Source organism: Elaeis guineensis, chromosome 9 (genome assembly GCF_000442705.2).
Source record: "Elaeis guineensis isolate ETL-2024a chromosome 9, EG11, whole genome shotgun sequence".
NCBI classification, from domain to species: domain Eukaryota; kingdom Viridiplantae; phylum Streptophyta; class Magnoliopsida; order Arecales; family Arecaceae; genus Elaeis; species Elaeis guineensis.
Window position 1 is genome coordinate 90082876 of NC_026001.2, and position 18771 is coordinate 90101646.

The 18771-nt window shown below is 38.8% G+C and overlaps 1 protein-coding gene and 1 long non-coding RNA gene across 3 annotated transcripts; both read right to left on the reverse strand.

The window, feature by feature from the left end:
* Positions 1–995: 995 nt before the first annotated feature.
* LOC105042132 (uncharacterized) lies at positions 996–5755 on the reverse strand. 2 transcript variants are annotated; one of them, XR_003800403.2, is made up of 4 exons: positions 5398–5755; positions 1804–1924; positions 1494–1647; positions 996–1260 (listed from the first exon to the last, which is right to left on the reverse strand). It is a non-coding gene; the product is annotated as an uncharacterized lncRNA (long non-coding RNA). The 2 variants fall into 2 exon arrangements; XR_003800404.2 differs by having other exon boundaries at positions 1804–1930.
* A 2395-nt stretch (positions 5756–8150) lies between these two features.
* On the reverse strand, positions 8151–18473 carry LOC105042133 (6-phosphogluconate dehydrogenase, decarboxylating 3, chloroplastic). Its single transcript, XM_010919233.4, has 2 exons — positions 16839–18473; positions 8151–8425 (listed from the first exon to the last, which is right to left on the reverse strand). The coding sequence occupies exon 1, from the start codon at positions 18338–18340 to the stop codon at positions 16850–16852; it is 1491 nt and encodes a 496-aa protein (XP_010917535.1). The 5' UTR covers positions 18341–18473; the 3' UTR covers positions 8151–8425; positions 16839–16849.
* Between the last annotated feature and the right edge of the window lie 298 nt (positions 18474–18771).

Here is an 18771-nt window from a genome sequence, read left to right on the forward strand (position 1 = left end):
TCGATTGGCTTAGATAGTTGATCGACCACATCGATCGGGTTCAATCGCCCACCTCGATTTAAAGTGATCGACTGCCTAAGATGGATCGATCGACGATCTAATCCGTACCATATCAGGTTGGTCGATTGATCCTCCCGAGGCAATCGATTGTCTTATACTGAGACAGGCGATCGAGCCGGATCGATCTGATCGATTGACCGTCACTATCTCCCATTCCAAAATGATCTGATTGGCTAGTCCCCTTGAGGTAGTCGACCGCCTTAAACCTAGATGGGCGGTCGAGCCTAGTCGATCTGATTAGTCAACCACCACTATCTCCCATTCCAATCCAGTCTACTACGGCACAGTGGTGATGGATCAAGATTTTTTGTTGGTTGGGTTTCCAAGAAGTATGGCTTTATTTGAAAATTGATTTTCCTATAATCGCACACTGACACTACATGCCTTTGTCTGTAACTAAGTTTGATTCGACCGATCATGTTTGGGAAGGAATTACCATCTACTAAATGTTGTTCAAGCACTGCTCATATATTCCATGAGTTTGCAGGAACAAGCGAGAGAAAACCCATTATGTATTCATTTCTGCTAGATTTTTTGAGTTGATGCATGATGTTGGCCTACAGGACTTGTAGAACTAAGCCAAGTTGCCAAGTTGGATCAGACGCATGGTTACTGACTTTGTCCTAGATATCAATTTGTATTGCTCTTAGGCAATCTTAGTTCAAATAAATCATTGTATTTTTGGATATTAAACTAAACAACATCATTATATTTGCTTAGGTCTGTATCAACTTGTTATAATTTTTAATTCTAAGATCAATATATTAGACTTGCTTTTACCCTCTTAATTGATGCCTCATTTGTTTCAGTGAAGAATGAATATTTGGTCCTTTTCAACACCTAAACATTGCATGGGAAATTGGATTGATCTTAGATTCATTGCATTAATGTTCTACCATTTTTAGAAGCAACAATATAATGACCAACACATCATGAATTTAGAGAATAATGTAAACTTTATTTTTAAAAAAAAAATCATGTCCATGTGATATATAAATATAATAAAACAAAAAAATCATGTTCCACATGATGGCCGTCTCTTCTTCCATGCAGGTTGCTTCTAACGATGCATAGGTTTAGTTTCACCAGGCCCCTCATGCTCCTTGATATGTAGTTTTATTTGTGTGACAGCCTCCTGTATAGCTTCCTCACTTGTATAGCTTCTTGCATGATATAAAACTCCTTGATGACTCATGTCATCTGCCACATACTCAAAATATGCAGCAGTCTCCTCAATGAACTGGAACTGGCTTATATGATCATATATATATATATATATATATATATATATATATATATATATATATATATATATATATATATATATATATATATATATATATATATATATATATATATGGCCGATGACATGCATGTAGTGAATATAGTGAACTCTAGAATCAAAAATGGGGAGACAGTATATTGTTAGCTACCTCATCCGTGCAAAGTAGGAGGAGATGCTCCCGATGATGACAGATGTGGAAAAGGTGAAGGAGTGTCGTCTGATGTGCCGAGGCCATGACTATAGACACCCATGGAGATATGACTATACTCATCGATGGCATGGAGGATTAATATGCATATCTCCTAGATAACAAGCCCGAATATAGACATTGAGTCTGGATGAGTAAGATTATAAATTCTTGCTAGATTGTCACTTTGATACAGACAAGCACATAATGAGTAGTATGAGAAATAATAATAAACATTAAGAAGAATAAAGAAATAAAACTAAACTCTTACCAGATAGTCAAATATTGCACCAATACGACAAATGTGATGGTACCACTGCATATAAGGGTTATAAAATGTCTATGGTACCATCAACTAATACACCATCCACAACCTGATCTCGCTGACTATCCTGCAACTAAACAAAGTAGTGATGAGTGATGCTTCAGTCTTGATCCAATGTCCTCTAAGGTCAATTTGATGCAACTTAGCATCCATGTCACAATCAAGTGGAATATACTATCGGATCCCAAATTGGCGCATCACTCTATGAGCATAGTGCCACTCTATGACATAAAACATACAAATGGCATCTGGCTTCATCATATATCCTATCCATTAAAACAATAATCTGATAGCTCTGCAAGGATCTTAGGAGTATACGGTCACCATGTCACCATTATATGAACATGATAAGATGTAAGTATTTAAAATAAATTCATGCCGAACATAATTATAATATATGTAAATACTTTTTTTGCATGCTCAGCTCTCTGATGATCGAGATGGTACAGATACGTCATTAGAACATGGATGGACACTTGTGTTATCAAGAAAGCATCTCTCCACCTATGTATCTAAAAGGATAAGTGAGTCACATATGATTCATACATGCTTAGATATGAAAATTAGTATTCAATTTTGATTATTTACCTCATGGCTAACGAATCCTTTAGCAATATATCTCAATCAACCAAATCCATAATAAGATCTATGATAGGTTGACTAATTTACTGGGAGCTATATATGGAAACCTATCCTATGCCCACACACTGCAATAGAATCAAAGGTTCCGCAATATCATGTACATCTTTTCTACTTGCCCTATATAGTTCTCTATACAACCAAGCTAGACTTGTACTACCCCAACTATAGTATCCTGCAGAGTCAAAATCCTCAAGTAATGATAAAATATAATATACATCAGGTTATTTAATTTATTCATGAATAGACACCCTCCCATTAGCTGCAAAATATGTGCTCTAGCATAATGTTGTATGGCTATATCATCTACATTAGGAGATAACTCACTAAACTACTCTCCTAGGTATACCATACTTAACCGTGAACCCTTGAGTTTATCCGGTGGTGGAATAATACCTAACAATTCTAAGCAAACTTACTGCCAATCATGGTGTGTACTACCTATAATTGGAAGACCGTCAACTAGTAAACCCAACTGGATGCTAACGTCCTCCAACATGATGGTGCACTCTCCATACGAGAGGTGAAATATATGAGTTTTTGAATGCCATCACTCTAGAAAGTAGTAATCAAATATCAATCTAGTTGGATGAAATCAACGTGGCTTAGGCCATAAAATCCAGCCTGCCACAGAAATGGCACTATGCATATATCGAGTAGTGTCGACTAATGTAAGGCCAGCTCTCTATGTCAACAAGTGAGAAAGCTAGACTTTTGCCAATACAAGAAAAAGAAAAATCAATATATCAAAATTAATTCAATGTAAATAATTTATTGATATGATATTAATAATATAAATACATATCTAACCATCCTAGATAGCCGATGATCGATGATTAGCTTGCCCATATAGTATAGAGTCATTTACTGGGCCTGACTCTATGTTTATAATATGCTACCGACATTAAGAGTAAAAAAAAATGAGTATAGTTTAATTGTTTTAAACTTGCACAAACTTTCAAAACTTGTACAAACTTGAACAACATACTCTATAATAAATAATTGATAATATTCTAGTATTAAATCAAAGAAACCAAACAATATCACAAATAAAATGTAACAAAGATTCATTAGATTTCAACTAAAACAACATCAAATACAAAGTTTTATTAGATTTCAATTGCATCGCATTTCATTGTCTGTTTCTTAGACATATCCATTTATCATGTCCTTCTCTACAAATTCGATACCTAAGTTTATTGCCAATTCATTTCCAATCCATTTCATTCCTAAGTCTCGATGTTCTTATTATAGTACCATCAATATGTCATTTTTTGGTTACGACTAATAATTTGAATGCAAGATAGGTTGAAATTGATGGCTATAACTATGATAGTACTCATTTAGAGTATAGCATCGATCAATTTATTATCAGAAATCAATTGCCACGTGAGCATAAGTAGCCATCATATATGAATAAGATAAATGATAGCACTGCCATTTCTAGCATGTGTACGTATGCTCCTATAATTGTACTATTTGCACCCCATATTGTTAAATACTAAATCTGTTCATCTATTATATGTAATAACATCATCATTAAAAGAAAGATTTGTATTATTGTTCCCCTGAATATTGTTGCCTTTGTTTCTATAAGGTCCTTAGGGGGCGATCAGTGATCCTTACCTTCCAGCTTCTTTCCTGGATGCGATCTATCAGAGTATGATCGAGTGTTCATCCTGGAATAGTAGGATGGCATATGTTACCTTTCAGATTTGTTTGTCCAGGAATAATCTGATCTTCGAAGCCTGTTGGCTATCCAGTGTTAGACAGAGCCTGTTGCTTATATATGGTGAAGGACTCAATGGGGACAGATATAATGTGAAGTAAATGAATATGTGACCGCTAAACTTGAATGTTCTACATAACAACCTGAAACACATTAACCCAAGATTTGGATCTCTTTTCTATTTCTTTAAAAAGGATTATGGGTTATTATTAGCATTTTTACAATAATCTTATATATATAATTAACTATCAATTAAGTTAAATGACTTGGATAATAAATTATTAAATACATATATCTCATTTTGACTTTTGGTTCTAGAATAATGACATTTGCCTTTGCTCAAAAGTTGAATTGGTGCTCCCAAAGAAGGATCCATTTAGCTGACCTTAAAAGATTTGCCAAAAAAGTCAAGTGACCTACTTACGTTTCAATGTTACATGACAGATTTTTGGCCTCAATTCGAAAATATTTATCAGTCACGCCTACCTAGAGGTTGATACAAAGCACATGTGTACGAAGAAGAATTCAACCTACCAGCTACCACAATTCTTTAAGCAGATCAAAGTCTTATTAAGTTTAAATTTTAATTAATAAAATGCTAAAAATTAAGAAACAAATAGATATATTTATGAAAGTAAAACTATTTTCAAGTTTAGAATGGAAATCTTGCACACTCACCAGCCCAAATTCCAGCAGCATCCCAACTTACGTATATACAATATAATATCCTACCCATGGTTATACAGAAACTCTGTATTAAACATTATCATCATAACTAACAAATCAATTTTTCCTCTTATCAACACTGCAAACACACTGAGAAATCATATCCAATCCTTTTGGAAAAACACCATTTCCACTACTTGCACCATTGTTTGTTAGATCCTAAAGATATTGGTGGAAGCAGAGATGCCTAACATACATAAATGGGATGCATATATCTTCCCCAACGACCAACAAAACTGCATAAAATACGGAAATCAGAGATGGATATAGAGATCTTAAATATGGAAAAAAGAAAAAACACACAATTTTCTCTCAAGACACAAAGATAGAATAACGGTTCCATCCAAATTCCGCTATCAAATTACACGATCCTTGATTTTATTAACCCTAAATCCCCATCACTCCCATCATCACAGAAGAAAATAGAGAGAGGACGAAGGTGAAACCTTATGGGGACCGATTGAGGGAGGCAATCGAGGCTGGCGATCACTCATCGAAGGCGACCTGCTGTTGCTGTTGGAGGTGCTCGAGGGGTTTCTAGTGCGCGCAGGTCTCAAGGGTGAGGTTGGGCTTGGTGTTTATGCCAACACCGGGGATGATGATGGCCAGGGAGGAGGTAATGTAGCATCGGAGCTCCCAATGCTCCCACTTACACGACTCCCCTTGCGGCGGTGGTGGCGACGTCTAATTGAAGAGGCATCCGTTTGACCGCTCTTACGTCCCCAATCTTGTCCATGCCTCCATCGCCACCACCGACCTCCACCTCAAAGCGGAAGGTTCGAAGTAAAAAAAAAAAAAAAAACATTGTCTTGAGACAAACGGAAGTTCGGACCTTTATTTTAATATATATATATATATATATTTCCTCTCCATGACTCACGTAAAATTTAAACCATACCGTCATGTAAATTTTAAAAGTGAAACCCGGTGGGATTTATGCATTAAATACGTGTGGTCCTATACATAAATACATTATTTTTCTCTGAAGGAATCCACACTAAACTTATCTATTAAATAATAAATACTGCACAAGACCTCACGTCGCGTTAGCATAAGAAGGTTTTATGGTATTTTTCGTTAGTAATATTTCATACCAACATATGGAGTATCTGTAGAAACATGGAACTCGACATATTTCAGTGATATGGGAAAAAAACTGTATCTAAATTATCTTCATCAAGGATATATGAAAACTTATCAAAATCCCTACTATAAAAATCCTCATATCATGATGGACACTAAATTTATATAAGATTTAGTAGTTGCTATTCCTCCGTTTTATCATCCTTCATACAGTAAAATTATTAAAGACTCACTACTTGCTCTTTCTCTAGACTCTAGTGTATCATTCCTTGTAAGGGCTTGTTGTTTATAAAATTGAACTGAAAATCATGTAAGACGAGGGCTTGGGAAGGGTTCAAAGCTATTAAAAAAAAAAAAAAAATCACCACTGCTTGGGAAAAAGAAAAACCCACCTGATTGAGACTCCTGGAAATAGAAACCAGGAGGAAAAATCAGAAAAAATAATAGAAAAAAATCAATGGAAACAAAGAAAAGTCGAAAAAATTAAAAGGTAAATTTTTTTTCTGCATAAATTGATTAATTTCTTTTTTCTTTTTCAAAGATCTAGGAGAAGAAAAGCACTTGAAAAAGGTCGGAGTGGAAGGCTGATGCGGATGATGATGAGAAAGAAGATGGTGGTGAAGATTGATGGGAGATGGCGTCGAGAGAATGGAAGGAGGTCAGTATCTCTCTTTTTTGAAAATCTGTGAAAAAAAAGTATTTGAAGAAGATTTGAGGGAAAAGACCGACGCTGATGACAATGAAGAGAAAGACGATAGTGGAGACCGATGGAAGGTGACAGCAAGAAAAGCGAGAAGAAAAAAGATGTCTGCGAGGGTTCGAAAAGGTTCAAGAGATCTTGGGAAGGATCTGAAGCAAAAAAAAAAATATTGTCAAAAAAAAAAAATCCACCGTAGAAAGTTAAGATCTCGACACATGGCACACACATGGCACGTAGGGAGAGCCCTGGCTTCTCCTCTTTCAATGTAATTGTATAGATTTGTGAATTGAGCTGTCTATTTGAGCATATTCTTATACCAACAGCACAAATATTATAGAAAAAAAAAAAAAAACCTCCATGGATCCTTTTATTTATTTATTCTAAAGAGTAAAATTTAAATTAGATTTGAACACATTTTTAGAAAAACAAGTTAGATGGGCCGACAAATCTAATTCTTATAGAATTTTCAGTCTAATTTTATAAAAATATCCAAACATGCACTAAATAAAAAATTTAAATCCCTTTTCGAGTCTCATGGAAAATTCTCTTTCTCCATCCTTCTAATTAATCACGAAATACTACTTTGAGTGAGAAGTTGGGATCAAACAGTAGTTGCAGAAGAACTGAAATGAAGAACTTGAAGCCACTGGATCGAAGCTTGCAGAGGTTTCCATATCAGAAGACAGAGAACCACCTGCTTCAAGACAGTGGTGGGATGCACCAAGTACCAAAAAGAGCTAATGGCCAATGGGAAGTGGTTCGGCATGGAATTCTCTTCCGCTACCTAAGCTTGGTGAGCTGGGGCTCTGTTTTAATTACACACTTTCTGGTCTTTATGAGATGGTGCAGAGACAAATTAAAAGATGGAATGAGACATGTTGAGAAGCTTTAAGGTGCAAACTTCTCATTCATATATCAAGGGGCGCATGGCCGCTCCCTGAATCAACCATCCTAAGCAATTTTTGTAGCTATTTCTCATAACCTATCATCAAAGGTATTAAAGTTTCTATCAACAGCAAGATAGTAGTAAATGTTGCATGGAAATCAATGGCTTCTGAGAAATGTGTATTAGCTGATCATTCTGCTCGTGAGATGTAACAGTAGTCAAAAGAACCAGAGCTTGCACCACAATCTAACTTGACTTATCCACAACAACATTAAGGCTTTCAATAAATCATTGTGTGTTATGATTCTGAAAAATCTTTCTTGCTGATAGTGATGTTCTTGAGGAGATTCAGGTTAAATGTTCAATGAAGTAGGAATAACAGAAAGAATGGGAAGAAATGCTAGGTTGATTCGGCATTAAGAAACATATATAATGTTATCAAGTCATGCCATAACTTTGAAATAAAAAATAGGAGTAAATAAATTAAAAAAAAAAAGAAAAAAAAGAACAAAAGAGGAGTTACGCAAGAATCACAGTTCAAGGGCTTGCAATTCTATAAATACAATCTAATTAGTAAATATGTTACTTGAACCGCATTGCTGTTCATCGGTGCCCAAAAAAGTTGGACAAGGGATCAATAGTTACAACTAGAAAAATGAATGGGACAAATTGCACTTGAAATAGTACAAGTATCATGCAGGACTTGCAATGTAAGCACACATTCAACACCAAATAGTCGAAGCTCAAAAAATTGCATCAACCTTTAAATCCTTGGATCCTAGCAGCATCATTTCCTTTCAAAATCCTAGAAAACAAACAAAAAGATCAATACAGAGACATTTCAAAACCCTCAGTATTGTTTGGCCTTGTGAGAACATGAAAAACAGTAGCATCCCTCTACCCTCTGCAAGTGAAAATTGAAAGCTTACATATGCTATGAAGAAAGGGCTTGTAACTGTCCAATTTTCGACATAAACTAGAGGAACAGAGATTAGAAGGCTTGCAAGAATGAATGCTTTAAAAACACATAGAATAAATTCTATCAGCCTCCTGCTCATAAAAGACCACAAGAACTTGCAAAGAATAAGATGATCATTAAAGCCAACACAGAAACCCCCCAGCAGAAGCACCAAATAGAGAATCTTCAGAAGCTTGCATTCCATAAGGTCAGCTCATAGAAGACATAAAATAACCAATGACAAGAAACCAATGCTGGTTCAAAGAAAATAAACAATTCCAATAATTGTGCCTATAAACGTCTAAAACACTTTTCAGCAAATGTCCACCACCTACTAAGAGATTTTGAGAACGAATGACAAAGGATATGATGAAAGAGCTTGAGCCACTCAAAACACTAAACTTTCAATATGGAAAGTAGAGAAAGAGAATCAAATTCCCATGAGAACGAGCACCTTGAACACATTCAGAAACAACATCCTACCATAAGAACTTAGAAAGAATAGAATAGTGGCTAGAACTAATAAAGAGATTTCAGCATAAGCATCAGCTAGGAATCTTCAGAAGTTTGCATTCCATAAGGATATGTCATAGTTTATGCTAAATCACATAATGACCATAATACAATGTGCAACCAATGAAAATAGACAATGACAATGCTGGCCACAATTACCTGCCAAAAATAGAATTAACCAATTCCATATTCCACAAACCACTCATCACAGTCAACATCACCATAGCCAAATGGCCTTAGTGCCGATTTTTCTTGATTATTTCTTGCTATGCATCCAGTAATTCAAAGTCATCCTACCCTTAGAGAAACGAGCAGATACATGCTTCTCCACCTTGCCTGCCAATATGTTCAGTATGTTCATTCTGTAACATATATTAGCTGACCATCCTGACAAGAGAATGTTTTCAAGCTAAGCTATGGGCTCACACTCTGATAGCTACAAGCAATGCAGATCACTCCATCTAGTTTTGATCCCTAGATGATTCACTAGTAATACTTGTTACAGTTATGATCTCGTCACAGATTGCATTATTCTTTACCACTTGTTTTAGTACTAGTGTCATGACTATGATAATATTTTTGAGAACTAGGATGGATGGAAACCAGGCTGAATATCAAAATGAGGGCAGGAACAAACCCAGGTCCCCTGTAACAAGACATGAGACTTTTACCAACTTGGATAGTTGGTACCCTTGTTGTCAAAATTATTATTGTCAAAGTTCTAGTAGTCATTAATATTGCTTCTCATTCTTTTTATTTATTTTTTTACAAACATGTTTTCCAGGGGTGTGGCAGTCAATCTCCCCAGCTCTCGGACACAACATAGTATAATGTGGATTGTGGTTTTTCAGGAGTACAATATTCTCTTGTAGGATGGTCAGCATCTCATTAGATAGAAGGGAAGAAGCATATGCTTGCTCATCGCTTGGATGATATGATGCCTGTGGTTTACTATACAAATATCTTGAACTTATATATCCGCAGGACACATATCTGTGTATTGGAACTTAAACCATGCTATTGTTCATTTTGATGAGTGCATTGCAAAGCATGGAGAAGGTTCCATTGTACCTGGCATTTTTGTGCCCCCCCTCAATCCTCATTAACTTTTTCATGGGTGGTTGATACCTGAAAGGCCTTGCTAAGATAGCAAATCAACTTCAAGCCATTTGCCGAGGCGGTCCTCGACCACCCATCTGTCACCTGCAATCTCTCAAAAGTTGTGCAGCATAAATCTTCCTGGATGTTTCCAGGATACCAAAGGAATGTTAGCCCAAAGCCCCAAACTAAAGGTGGATTGATTATGTGGGTGTCTATAAGCTGAACCATGATGGCTTTGGTTTTCTGTGCTAGAGAAATATAAGAATGAGGACATATACCTGCTTACTTTTAATCCTCTTTTCTTGTTGTTTCATGGGGATTTGTTTATCATCAAACAATGTGCAAACATGCCCTTTGATTTTATTCTTTCATCATCATATAATCAAAGGGTGTGTCAACTATTATGACTGAATGATGTAATTATTAGGTAATAGACTGTTCTAGTACTTGATAGCATGGTATTTTGTACCGGTCCGAACTAGTTGGTACACTCCGTACCATACCATATTGGTGGAGAACTGGTTCAGTTCAAACCGGATTTTCGAAAAATGATCTGAGCCAGATCGAACCGATCGGTTCGGTATGGTATCAGCCCGAACTGCTCGATATCGAACGGTTTGGTCCGGTTCGGAGTCGGTTCAACCCGATTTTTTTTTTATTTTTTTTGTGCTGTTGGGTGGAATTTTTTTTATTTTTTTATATCTAGTACGGTACGGTACCATATGGTATGGTACTGATCAGCAACCGGCATAGAATCTGATACCGAATCCGCGAACTTTGCTTAATGGTGTCAATTAGAAAATGAGGCATCCAACCTCTCCCATTTTATTATGCTTCTTATTGACTTGCCTACATTTGTTTCTTTTTTGAACAAGAACTTTCCTTTCACATACACTGTTAACCTTCAATAAATGTTATTTTAGTTTTATTTTTTTTTTAACATAATGTGTCTAAGTAGTTATGCATATTAGGATATTCCATTCCGAAAAACCAAAAGCCAACTATGAACATGAGATGCTCTTCCAATACTTTGTTTCAACATATTAGAAATCAGCCTTTATCGGATTCAAGCATGATACATATTGCTTGTTTTTGTTAATAGGCCCTATTTTAATCTCCCAAGTCACTCCTGTACATTTGATATGTCATCTCACCATGGAGGAGGAAAAATAAAAATTTTCCTTCTTTATAAATAGCTTCCCTCACCCCTTATGACTAAAGGGTGAAGACCAAAGGTAAGCAGAGACAGCCCTTCGACACCAAATCTATCCTCCACTTGACTGTCATGATCTTCACCATCACCGTAAAGCTAAAGGAACTATTCTCCATCATCACTAACATCATGAAAATCCCTTACTAAAAGGTAGGATGCAAAAGCACCTCATCTTATCCTTGTAGCTCTCTCACCTCATTCTACCTCCTATATCTAACGGTAAGCACATACTACGTCAAGGTTTGCATCTTGAAAGATATTTGGGCTGCTGTAGATTTGAAAAGAATTTCTTAATTCCCTCTTTTCTTACATTCTTCTCTCAACTCTTCTTATCTTAGCATCCTTTCTCTCTAATAATTCTAAGCACTAGGTAGAGACTAAAGTCATTAAGTAAGAACAAGTGTCTAACATTTTCCACCTGCAAAACTAAGTCCCAAAGCTTGAATCTTGATCAGACCAAGTGTCAGGAGCAAGGTTCGTGGACACGGTACTGGAACCCACGCCGGTTACCGACCGACACAGTACGGTGGTACCATACCGCATTGGACCATACCGACAATAAAAAATTCAAAAAAATCCCACCCAATAGCCAAAAGAAAAAAAAAAAAACTAGTTGAACTGGATCGAACCAGTACTATACCGCATCATATCGGACCAAACCGTCCAGTATTGGGTGGTTCGGTCTGGTTCAGTCCATTTTTCGAAAAACCAATCTGAACCGAACCAATTCTCTGCTGGTACGGTACGGGATGTATCAACCAGTTTGGACCGATATGGTATACCATTGTCCGGAGTCTCTAACCATACACTATTATTTGTTAATTTCTTAGGCCCTTTATAGCTACTAGAAAGTGAAAGAGAAATAAAACTTTCATCTAATGGAAAAAGAAAAAATAAAAATTTTCTACTATTCGATTGCACAAATTCTCTGCTTGACTATCATTTTAAAAATAAAAAAGAAAAGAAAAGTAGCAGCAGAAAAAAGAAAAGAAATAAATTAGAAAATTTCTCATGTTTGAACTGAGAAACTGAGAAAATTGCAGAGAAAATAGTTAAAACTTAAAAGTTTGTTAAGTTATATCGAACAATTTGCTTGTTTGTTAATATTTTTTTCCAAAACTGCTAACTTTGGAGAAGAAGAAACTTTACAATTGTTGGAGAAACTCTTGGCCCATTATTTCTCTTTGTTTTCTCTTCCTGACTTTTCTTTTCAGTACCAAACAATGGATATTTTCTTCACTTTTTTGGCAACCAACAAGAATTAAAAAAAAAAAGTCCAGGAAAAAGTTTTGAAAAATTATTATTTGGTTGTGTTAGATGTAGCTTGGCATGGGTTAGGTTGTTGTTATCTTATATAAATTCCAGAAAAGGAACAAGATCTGGTTTCTGTTCTCAAAAATACTACCTTGGCAAGCAAATTTATACATTGTGTCATCTCTTGAAAATTTTCTTTTTGGATTTCCCGCCGCTACCAAACATTGGAGGGCAAGTTACTCCTCTAAAAACCTATTTCTCACTTTATCAGCACCAAGGCCTGAGTATCCCAAATACTACAACTTGCATACAGGCTCCTCAAAATCATATCGAACAAATGATGCTCTACGTGGGTCACTTGAAGCAGTAAAAATTAGAGCCTTTCATAAAGATTAACCACAAATGATTGAATTGCCTAAAAAGAGATATATAAATCAGAATGTTAGTTAACACCCGATGAAAACATATATACTTGCACTTGTAGATGGCTCTATGCAGAAGTACATACAAAGAATCTGGTAAAGCCACCCACAATGGTTTTGACCATGAACAAGTTTATGATTAAAATACCATCCTTGCATAACCTCCTGGCATGTCCTCGATATGATCTTGCAAGATCTTTAAATAATTTACATACTTAGAGGTCTTATGCAGATTTTTAACTGCATAATAAATGAAATCTAAAGCTTATCATTCTGCATATCTCATCCCTTCATTCGCAAAATAAAAATAGTACCCTGTGATATGTGTATTATTTAAATAAAGAAAGTAATTATTCCAATGTTTTGATTTAATAAAACCTATTAGAAGAACGTTAACTCGTGCAATCCTAAGTTTCGGACAGGATAATCACTAATATGCAAATCATTCACAAAGGCATGTATAAGAACCAATAATTCGGTGTGAGCAAACATTTATGTAAGAATCTTCCAAAATATTTGAACCCACACTACAACACTATTTCTATTACAATGAAATCAACAGACTGATTAAGCTTCAAAAATGATTCTGATCTAGGCAAAGTATCTCAGATTGCTTTCACACACACACACACACACACACACACACACACACACACAAAAATGATAAAGATGCAGGAGAGGAACAGATTTGCTGATCTTTGGGGGTTCTAACTTGATGACCAAATTTTGTAGGATTATTGAAGTTTCTAAGCAGTATCTGAGCTGAAAAATGAGATAGAAGTTGCCGGAAGTTTTGGCAAATTGCAACATGTACCTGTTTGAACTATTTATAAATGAATTTCCTTTGAACTTCAAAGCCAAAAAGAAGTGGAGAAATTGATGCTTCATGATGAGAAGACAACAATGAGTGATGGAGCAGAGCAAGAGACTTAAAGAATATAAAGATTTTAAAGGACAATCTAAGAGGATAAATAACAGTGTTTTTTTTTTTTTTGCCAAGATCCAAATTGGGTAAAACTAAGTAAACTAGGTGACCTGGGTTGTCCTTTCCTAGTTCTCCACGTATATGATGTCCTAATATCATATTGGGGGCCCTCTATATAAGGACAGCTAAACAATTTTGAAGCTCAAACCAAATGATTTATAAGATTCAACAAAAACTACAGCTGGAAATCTAATATATATAATATAAAACGGAGCTTCTGCATTAATACCTCTCCATTTGACACGTGGATATGTGCCTTCGTGACACGCAGCAGATCAAACGTTGCAGTGACTGATATTCGAAGCCATGACTAGGTTTTGGGTAAGAATTACGAAGATTACCATCAATGGAGGCGTTAAAGTATGTCACCAGGAGGGGCAATTTAGCGACGAGACACCAAGGCTTTTTATAGTAGAGGGAGACACTGGCACTTCTGAAAGCTGACAAAAGTCGAGAAAACCAGTTGCGGAAACTCCTGGTAAGATTACGGCCGTCATTTCCCTTTCTGGCTTATTGTTATTATTATCTAATCTAATATATATAATATAAAATGGAGCTTCCATGTTAGTGCCTCTCCATTTGACATGTGGATAAGAATTGTCATGGTGTTGGGTTGTACACACGTTTACGATGGGAGAAATTGAGAAGATCGCTGCTACGGTAGAGGAGACCCTGTTGCGATTGTGGAGATGGATGGCAGCGAGGACAAGGTGGCAGGGCTGCATTATGGTGGGAGAAATTGAGAGGATCGTTGCAATGGTAGATGAGATCCTTCCGCCCCTGTTGTGATTGTCGAGATGGATACGAGCCCAATGGCAACCTCAGCCAGGGAGGAGGGGAACAGAAGCTGGGGCGGCCTCCTTCTCTCCATCGTCGGACAGCAGCGGCGTGGGATTTGAGGACACAGAGGAGGGTGGGGGAGGCAGAGGTGATCCAAGTGCCATTAGATCGAAGCTTGCCCTTGGAGAGGGGTCAAAGGCTGGATGGCAGGAGGGACGGCTGCCGCGGAAAGTTGAAGAATCGGGAGAACTCCACCTCCCATTGCTTTGTTGCTAGCATCCGACGACATGGGATTTGAGGACGCAGAGGAGGGCAGGGGAGGTGGAGATGATCCAGGTGCCGTTGGATCAGAGCTTGCCCTTGGGGAGGGCGGCCTCCTGGCCCCTCTCCGTCATCGGACATGTGGCGATGCGCAGCGCCTAAAGGCTTCTCCATTGAGAAATCTCCGTTTGCGCGGACTGCACACTTAGGCGTTCTTCTTGGCTTCGCCATCTTCGGCAGTAATGTTCGGATGGTGGCCTATGGCGAAATCAGATGAGCTGCAGACGATTCAGAGTTGGCAGGCGTGCACGTAACCATGTCGGCGATGGGTGTCGGGCTCAAAGAGGACACTTAGTGGTAATGGATAAATAATTATAATAAATATGGATATAGATACTAGATACAGATTCAAATTTTATTCATATTCAAATGGATTCAAATACAATAATTGATCAGATTTTCATTCAATTCATTTTCATCTTAAATAAAAAAGATAAAAAAATTTTAAAATATATCTTCCTTTAAAGAAGAGGATCGAGAAAGAAAGAAAAAAAAAGATGGAAGAATTTAAAAATAATTAAAAATAAAAATAATAAAACATAATAAATTTAAAATAATTATATTATTTTACTAAAATTACATCCCATGCATCACATGGGATTATAACCTCTAAGCTATTTGATATCATCTACTATATTTTTTTATATTATATTCAATTTTTAATTTATAAAAATATTATTTGAAGAAATAAATACATGCCGTGCATCACACGGAGTTCTAAGCTAGTAGAACATTAAAACATTTATCCTACTCAAGGATTCCCTTATCCGCATAATTACATCATAAACACAAACTCACATCACAATCCACCGACAATAGACACCGTAAAAAGTGGATGATAAAACCTTTAACAAAAATTATCATTAAACTATTAAAAGTAAGAACTTGATTTTTGTTGAAATAAAAGGACAACAATGTGCATCCCACTGGATAGTGCGATCAAGAGATGGTCTCCACTCAATAGTTGATGATACATTTGGTTCACAAACTGCTCATCCTAACTAAACAATAAATCTATTATAATCCAGATTCATCACAAACAGATACTGGTTCATATGTCCCATATTTCAACCTAAAACACCGTTCAAACTAAGTCCTGATTGTGCTAAGTCTACACCCTTACCATCCAAATGAGCAGCAAACAACCACCTTGTAGTACAGATTACATTATCAAATAAAAACACTAAGTGATGTTATCAAATCCTCATAGACAGATCTCTTGTAAAATAAGAATATAGGAACGTAGTTCAACATACATAATGCAAGAACTAGTTAAGAATTTTGCAAATAAAATGGCATTCCAGAATATGACCATACAATCATTTTACACAGTTATAAGCAAAACAAACATTAGCATGTCTTAGGTCTTGTATAAGGAGCATTCTGACCAAAAGGGGCTAGTAACAGAACATTCAACAAATATATAACAGGAAAACCAATTGAGCAAACTGAAACCATTGCATGTATACTGTAAAGGAAGATGAATTGAGCAACCAGATACCAATAACTCCCAGAACAATTGTTTAAATAACTGTAATGGGAAAAAGTTGTTCTTTGCAGGCAGGCCTCCAAAATAGATGCACCATTTATTAAAAGCAGAAAACTACCTGGAAGTAGGAATCAGAAAAGACAACAATATCAAGAAAACCTGCTTCCAATTCACTGCATTACCATCAAAGCCCTCAATTAAGGACACCTGCCCCGGCCTTGCTCTGCCTGGCAATCTTGGACCACTCAGTGTGGAACGACCCGGAGCGGTCGACACGTTCATAGGTGTGCGCCCCAAAGTAGTCTCTCTGCGCCTGCACCAAGTTTGCAGGCAGCCTAGCCCGGCGATATGTGTCGAAGTATGCCAAGCTCGAGCACATCCCCGGCGTGCTGATTCCAGCCTCAATTGCCAGCCCCACGACCCTCCTCCAAGCACCCTGTCGCTGCACCATCTCCCTTGCGAACTCCGGGTCCACAATCAGGTTTGCGAGTCCCCGATTCCTCTCGTAAGCCTTTTTTATCCTGTCCAAAAACCTGGCCCTTATGATGCAACCCCCCTTCCAGATCCTCGCCAGCTCCCCGAGATTGAGGTTCCACCCCTTCTCCTCGCTCTTGGCCCGGAGCAAGTTCATACCTTGGGCATAGCTACAGATCTTGGAGGCGTACAGAGCCTGCCGGACATCGTCTATCAGACGCTTCTTGTCGATCGCCCGTCCCAGCGACGGTCCCAAGCCCTCGCCGCCGATCCCGGCCTGGTCGAGAACTCTCGCAGCGGCCTCCCTCTCCTCCTTGAGCCCACTGAGGTATCGGGAGTCGAGGGAGGCGGCGATTGTGGGGGCGGCGACCGAGAGCTCCGCCGCCTGCTGGACCGTCCATTTCCCAGTCCCCTTCATGCCGGTTTTGTCGAGGATCTTGTCCACCAGCTCGCCCTCGTCGTGCTCGTCGGGAACCCTGAAGATGTCGGCCGTAATCTCGATGAGGAAGCTCTCGAGCTCGCCGCGGTTCCATTCGGCGAAGATCTCGGCGAGCTCGTGGTTCGAGAGGCTGCCGACGGTGCGGAGGACGTCGTAGGCCTCGGAGATTAGCTGCATGTCTCCGTACTCGATGCCGTTGTGGACCATCTTGACGAAGTTGCCGGCGCCACCCTTGCCAACGAAGGTGACGCAGGGGCCGTCGTCGACCTGGGCGGCAACACGGGCAAGGACGTCCTGGACGTTGTGGTAGGCCTGGAGGTGGCCGCCGGGCATAAGGGAGGGGCCATGGCGGGCGCCGTCCTCCCCGCCAGAGACGCCCATGCCGAGGTAGAGGAGGCCACGGGCGGCGGCGTCGCGGAGGCGGCGCTCGGTGTTCTCGTACCACTCGTTGCCGCCGTCGATGATGGAGTCACCGGGGTCCATGAACTGGGAGAGGGTGGCGATGGTCTGGTCGACGGGGGCGCCGGCCTTGACGAGGATGATGATGGAGCGAGGGCGAGCGATGGAGAGGACGAAATCGCGGGGGGAGTGGTGGCCAGAGAGGGGGGGGCCGCCCTCCGCCGCCGCGCGGCCGACGGTCTCGTCGACCTTGGAGGCGGTGCGGTTGTAGACGGAGATCGGGAAGCCCTTCTCGGCGACGTTGAGGGCTAGGTTTTGGCCCATCACCGCCAGTCCGGCGAGCCCGATGCGCGACAGCGCCGCCGCCTCCATCGATCGATAGATCGAGCGAGGGTTTCGACAACCGGAGGAGGAGGAGAGGAAGGAGACGCCGGAGAAAACAAGAGACGGGGTTTGGTGGAGCCGTGAGTTGTCTCGAGGGGGTTTAGTGTTGGATTAGCGACTCGCAGACCCATTTCTTTTACTTTTTCACATAGTTCCCTCTCAAAATGTCATTTTAGTTATAACTGTCAAAGTTCGAATCTCAAGGTCGGAATCGGAGGGTTGGATAAGATGGAGTCCTTAATAGTTTAATGTTTAAGGGGATTCGCTGTAATTTTTTTCCGTTCGGATGGTTTTAAGCTTAAGCGAGATTAATATGTTCCATGTGGCTGGACGTGACGGACTCATCGAGGCGGCGGAGGGCGGTTCGTGGTATCATGTGGTGACGTAGGTGCCGCTTATGAGTTGGGCCGTTAGGTCAC